General features: G+C 59.6%; 1 protein-coding gene across 1 annotated transcript in view; it reads left to right on the top strand.

The window, feature by feature from the left end:
- The first annotated feature begins 370 nt into the window (after positions 1-370).
- Positions 371-6,339, top strand: part of CTDNEP1 (CTD nuclear envelope phosphatase 1) — a 9,153-nt gene continuing 3,184 nt past the window's right edge. The window contains exons 1-5 of the mRNA XM_032804910.2: positions 371-470; positions 773-891; positions 1,388-1,459; positions 4,704-4,820; positions 5,863-5,974. Of these exons, the coding sequence (XP_032660801.2) occupies positions 371-470; positions 773-891; positions 1,388-1,459; positions 4,704-4,820; positions 5,863-5,974 (520 nt within the window). The remainder of the gene's footprint in view (positions 471-772; positions 892-1,387; positions 1,460-4,703; positions 4,821-5,862; positions 5,975-6,339) is intronic.

Raw genomic sequence — 6,339 nt, 5'->3', positions numbered from 1 at the left:
CTCCCAGAACCGGTCAGATAACCCAGGAGTCCTGGCTCCCAGCAACCCCGTGCTCTAACCACCAGCCCCCACTCCCCTCCCAGAGCCAGGGAAAGAACCCAGGAGTCCTGGCTCCCAGCCCCCACTGCTCTGCCCCATTATGGGGTGTGTGTGGGGGGGTCACACTGTTCCCCTGGCATGGCAGGACACAGAGCATGTGGAATGAATGGAAGAGAGGGAAGAAATGGAGAGATAACAGGGGGGTCCCTCAAGTAGAAGAGGGAGTCAACACATGGAGCTTCTGGGAGGCCCACTGGGCAGAGGTCGTTAGAGAGGGATGCCCCTGTGTGTGGGGGTGAAGGGGGGGCAGAGCCGGGCTGTCCTCCCGGCTATGACAGCCCGTCCCGCTCTGCTCTCGTGGCAGGTGATCCAGTACCAGACGGTGCGCTATGACGTGCTCCCTCTCTCCCCAGCCGCACGCAACCGGCTCAGTAAGTATCCCCCTCCCTCGGCTCCCAGCCCCCCCGCTCTAACCATTCGACCCTGCTCCCTTCCCAGAGCTGGGAGCAGAAGGGACTCCCCAGATTTTGTGGGTTAAGGGGGTGTCTCCCCAGGAGCAGCAAAGGGGTGAAGGTTGTATTTAAACCATACAGCGGAGGGTCTGACGGGGGGGTCCCTGCCATGGGGCAGCATGCGGGGTGTGGGGCTGGATGCTGGTTACTCAGGGCTGACTTGGATTGGGGTGGGGGCAGGGGTTTAGGGGGCTGCGTCTGACGGCTCCCCGTCCCCCCAGACCAGGTGAAGCGGAAGGTCCTGGTGCTGGACCTGGACGAGACGTTGATCCACTCCCACCACGATGGGGTGATGCGCCCCACGGTGCGGCCCGGGACCCCTCCCGACTTCATCCTCAAGGTGAGACGGGGGCTGGGCACCGAGGATTGAATGGGCGGGAGGGGGGAGATGGCTTCTGTGTCAGGGGGAGGGGGGGTTCTGCCCTCCAGAACTCTGCAACCCCCAGGTAAATTGTGTAGGTCCTACACTCGTCCCCCCGCGTCGGCCACATCCTTCACCAGCTTAGCGCTCCATTGGGAGAGGACAGAGACAAGGGGAGCTGCCTTTGTGTGGGGATTATACGCTATCTAGGGCCGTTCCCCTCTAGTGGGGCGTCAGCTCCTATCTGGCCCCAGGGCGGGGACCGGCTGGCTCACGGGGGTGGGGAATGGGGCAGGGGACTGTCCCCTCTAGGAGGCGCTAGCTCCCACCTGGCCCCAGGGCAGGGACTGGCTGGCTCAGAGGGGCGGGGAATGGGGCAAGGGCCTGTCCCCTCTAGGGGTAACTCTGGCCGAGAGGGGCAGTGGGGGGTGTGTGTCCAGCCCCCTGCTTTATTCGTCTCCTCTCTGATCTCCAGGTTGTGATAGACAAACACCCCGTCCGCTTTTTTGTACATAAGAGGCCGCACGTGGATTTTTTCCTAGAAGTGGTAAGTGTCCCCCCCCGCTCCCCCCCTGTCATGTTCTGTTTTATTCTGGGGCTGGGGTCCTGTATCCAAACCCACCTCGGCCCGGACCATGCAGGGGATACCCCCCATCTGTTCCCCAGCCACCCTGCTATTCTCCACAACCCCCCAATGAAATTCGGCTGGCACCACACCCCGCTGCAGATGCTTGACTCAGTTCCCGGCTCTGCTGCTGACTCCCTCCCCCCGCAACCCACTTGACTACAGAGCCAGGGAGAGAACCCAGGAGTCCTGGCTCCCAGCCCCCCCTCCCAGCAGTCCCCACTCTCCTCCCAGAGCCGGGGAGAGAACCCAGGAGTTGTGGCTCCCAATCCCCCCTGCTCTGACCACCCCCCCCCTCCCAGAGCCGGGAGACCTCTAGTAGCCGTTAGCCAAGGGATAGGAGGGAATCGCTCCAGTTGCCTTGATCTGTACGCTCCCCCTGAAGCTCTGGGACAGGATACAGGGCTAGACAGACTGTTGGTTTGATCTGTTAGGGCAGCTTCTGTGTTTTTAAACACACCGTGCCTCAGTTTCCCCTCCGCAGCAAAAGTGCTCCTGTGCTCAAGCCTCTCTGACAGAGAGGAAGTTGGTTGTGATTGGACCCAGGCGGACCGGCCCCTTCCCCCCCAAAGCGAGATGAGGGCGGTACTTGTGTACAGAGGTCCGTCCTGAGATTGAGGATGGGGGCATGTGTCCCCATAATTCTCTAGCCCAGGTTGCTTCTTGCAGCTTTGCGGTGGGAACAGGCCACGTCTGGCTCATTGGCTCCTGGCCCTCAGGGTGCAAACTCACCCCCCGGCTCCTTGCCGAATGTTCTCCTAGCCACGCGTTAACTATGCGTCTGCAAATTCTCCACCCCCAGAGAGATGCCTCTTGTTCTGTCCAGCTCCTTAATTGGCTTGTCACATTGCTTCTCTGTAAATCCGTGGGACGCCCACGTCTTGAATGCTGCGTGCAGATGTGGCCGCCCCATCTCTGAAAAGATTGGAAAAGGTTCAGAAAAGGGGCAACGGAAATGATTAGGGGTCTGGGTATGAGGAGAGATTAATCAGACTCGGACTTTTCAGCTTGGAAAAGAGACGGCGAAGAGGGGATATGAGAGAGGTCGATAAAATTGTGACGGGTGTAGCAAAAATAAAGAAAAGCGTTAGATATTCCTTGTAAGACAAGGACTAGGGGTCACCAAATGAAATCGGCTGGTTGAAAACGAACAAAGGGGAGTATTTCTTCACACAGCGCAGGGTCAACCTGGGGAACTCCTCGCCGCTGGATGTTGTGAAGGCCAAGACCAGAACAGGGTTCAAAAGAGAACTAGATACATTCACGGAGGACAGGTTGTCACGGAGTTTGCGGGAGACAAGGCCATGCACCCCCGGCTTCCTGCGATTCACCGTGACTCTCAGCCAGGCGGTGAAACAGAAGGTTTATTTAGATGTCAGGAACACAGTCTAAGACAGGTCTTGCGGGTACAGACAGCAGGACCCCCCTCCGTCAGGTCCATCTTGGGGGGCCGGGGGGGCCAGGAGGTCTGTCTGGCCTCCTGTCTATTTCCCTAGCCAGCTCCAAACTGAAACTCTCCAGCCACTCCTCTGGCCCGGGCCAGGAGGTCACCTGGTCTCTTTGTTCTCCAACACCTTCAGTGGGCACCTTTGCAGGGGAGGAGCCCAGGCCATCAGGAGACAGAGCATCAGCCATTATCTGTGCAGACAGGATCACACTGGCCCGGTAGGGCTCTGCAACAATCTCACACCCCTAGAGAACTGCATAGGGGAAACTGAGGCACCCAAACAGCACTGAGAGAAAACATTAAGAACATTCCTACTTTGTCACATAGCTCTATCAACGGCTATTAGCCAGGATGGGCAGGGAGGGTGTCCCTAGCCTCTGTTTTGCCAAAAGCTGGCAATGGGTGACAGCGGATGGATCGCTTGATGATTCCTCGTTCTTTTCCTTCCCCGGCATTGGCCCCTGTCGGATGATGGGACACTAGACTGGATGGATCTTTGATCTGACCCAGTCTGGCTGTTCAAATGTCATCCCGTCAAAGAGAAAACAACCATCCAAGCTTATTAGCTGGAGAGAGGTTGATTTTTTTTTCAGCATAAAGTATGGGCATGGGTCACAAAGCCAAACATGCATTCGAAACCCTAAACGTTACTGATGCTCAGGAAGATTTCAAGGAAACAGCTTTTCACACCTCCCCAGACACAGCAGGTCTTAGTACAGAGCTACGAACCCCCAAGCGAGAAGCTGTCCGGTTAACCACATGCCTCGTTTGGAACCGGAAGTAGGCGATCTGCCCGCAGCAGAGGCGTGAGGGGAGGAAAAAGACAAACACACAGTGAAGTTTCCAAGCTGTATTAAGTTAAAATTCAGTTGTAAACTTTTGAAATGTTTCGTTCCGTGGGACGAACGGTTCAGAGTTGCAAACAACTGCCCTTCCTGAGGGATTGGAAACCCCCAGGCTCTGCCGTAGCGACTGGTTGGCTAACACCTGTGGCCAGTCCTCTCTTGACTTGCAATGTGTTTCAGTACCAGAGACGCAGTAAAATCTCATCAGGGCTTAGGCAGCATTGGGGAGCACAGTTTAACAGGATGGTGATAGCCAGCAGATTATGACTTTTCAAGTGATACCGGAGACTGTCGCTGGGTGTTGTGTGCGCAGGTAGATGGGTCGTTCCCCAAAGAGATGGGTCTAGACCGAGCGTGAGAGAAGAAACGGAGGCACAGAGCAAAGGGACTTGCCCAAACAGGGTGGTGGCAGAGCCAACGGATGGAACCCAGGAGTCCTGGCTCCTAACCTTCCCTGCTCTAACCCACCAGCCCCTGCTCAGAGCCGGGGAGAGAACCCAGGAGTCCTGGCTCCCAGCCCTTCCTGCTCTGACCCACCAGCCCCCATTCCCCCTCCCACAGCCAGGGAGAGAACCCAGGAGTCCTGGCTCCCAGCCCATCTGCTCTAACCACCAGCCCCCACTCCCTTCCCAGAGCCAGGGAGAGAACCCAGGAGTCCTGGCTCCTGCCCCCCCCTGCTGTAACCATTAGACCCCCTGCCCTCCGTAGAACTGGACTGCCATGACCATGCATGTGTGCCCAAAGACACTGCCATCCTGCCTGCTCTCTTGGGGGCCCATGGGGGTATCTGGCTGGCACCCCCTCCCCCTTGCTGGAAGGAGGTGGAGGTCTCCAACCCACCCTGCTTTCGTCTTCCTCCCTCCCCCCATGCCAGGTGAGCCAGTGGTACGAGCTGGTGGTGTTCACGGCCAGCATGGAGATCTACGGCTCTGCGGTGGCCGACAAGCTGGACAACAACAGGAGTATCCTCAAGAGAAGGTATTACCGGCAGGTGAGTGGGGGGTGGGGAGATGGCAGGGGAGGGATGATGGGGAAGGAGGGGCAGGGTTTGGGGAGCAGAGTGGGGGGAACTGGGGGTGGATCTTAGGTGGAGCTGGGGGCGTAGCTTTGGAAAGCAGAGTGTAGGGATCTGGGGGTGGAGCTTAGATGGAGCTGGGGCGTGGCTTTGGAGAGCAGAGGGGCTGGGGGCGTGGCTCTGGAGAGCAGAGGGGCTGGGGTGGAGCTTAGATGGAGCTGGGGGCGTGGCTTTGGAGAGCAGAGGAGGGACTGGGGGTAGAGCTTAGATGAGGTAGGGGGCGTGGCTTTGTAGAATAGAGGGGCTGGGGGTGGAGCTTAGATGGAGCTGGGGCGTGGCTTTGGAGAGCAGAGAGGCTGGGGGTGGAGCTTAGATGGAGCTGGGGCGTGGCTTTGGAGAGCAGAGGGGCTGGGGTGGAGCTTAGGTGGAGCTGGGGGTGTGGCTTTGGAGAGCAGAGGGGCTGGGGTGGAGCTTAGATGGGGTAGGGGGCGTGGCTTTGGGGAGCGGGGGAAATCAGGGTGGAGCTTAGGTGGGGTGGGGGCGTGGCTTTGGAGAGCAGAGGAGAGATGGGGTAGAGCTTAGATAGGGTAGGGGTGTGGCTTTGGAGAGTGGGGGGGATTGGGGTGGAGCTTAGATGGGGCGTGGCTTTGGAGAGTGGGCGGATTACGGGTGGAGCTTAGAGAAATCAGAGTGGGGACTAGGGGGAGCAGGGTGAAGGGGCTGGGGCAGATGATAGGGAGTCTGGGGGCAGGGCTTTCGGGGAGCAGGGGATGGGGCGGAGCTTAGAGGGAGCTGGGGTGGGGCTTTGGTTAGAAGAGCTAAGGAGAAGAGGGCGTGGCTTCAGCTGGGGTGCCCCTGCATTCCCCCCCACCTGATCTCCCAGCATGGCCCTGGTGCGGGGGAGGCAGCCAGGGGCTGGGCTATGGGGTGGGAGGAGTGTGGGCTGGGGCACTGGGGGGGCACCCCAGGGCTTGGTAGCCACTCACCCCCCACCCTCCCCGGCTGTCCCCCTCCCCAGCACTGCACTTTGGAGCTGGGCAGCTACATCAAGGATCTGTCGGTGGTGCACAACGACCTGTCGAGTGTCGTCATCCTGGACAACTCGCCGGGCGCCTACCGGAGCCATCCAGGTACGAGCCAGCCCCCCACGCTGCCCCCACGCTCCTCCTGGAGCTGGGAGAGAATCCAGGAGTCCTGGCTTCCAGCCCCCTGTGCCGCCTGCTAGCCCCCACTCCCCTCCCAGGCCTGGGACAGAACCCAGGAGTCCTGGCTCCCAGGCCCCCACACTACCTGCTAACCTCCATTCCCTTCCCGGGGCTGGCAGAGAACCAGGAGTCCTGGCTCCCAGCCCCCACTCCCCTCCCAGAGCCGGGGAGAGAGCCCAGGAGTCCTGGCTCCCAGCCCCCCCTGCTCCAACCCACTAGCCACCTCTCCCCTCCCAGAGCTGGGGAGAGAACCCAGGAGTCCTGGCTCCCAGCCCCCCCTGCTCTAATCC

Source organism: Chelonoidis abingdonii, chromosome 11 (genome assembly GCF_003597395.2).
Source record: "Chelonoidis abingdonii isolate Lonesome George chromosome 11, CheloAbing_2.0, whole genome shotgun sequence".
Lineage (NCBI taxonomy): Eukaryota > Metazoa > Chordata > Testudines > Testudinidae > Chelonoidis > Chelonoidis abingdonii.
The sequence above is the reverse complement of the archived record's forward strand: the minus strand, read 5'-3'. Positions and strand labels throughout refer to the sequence as shown.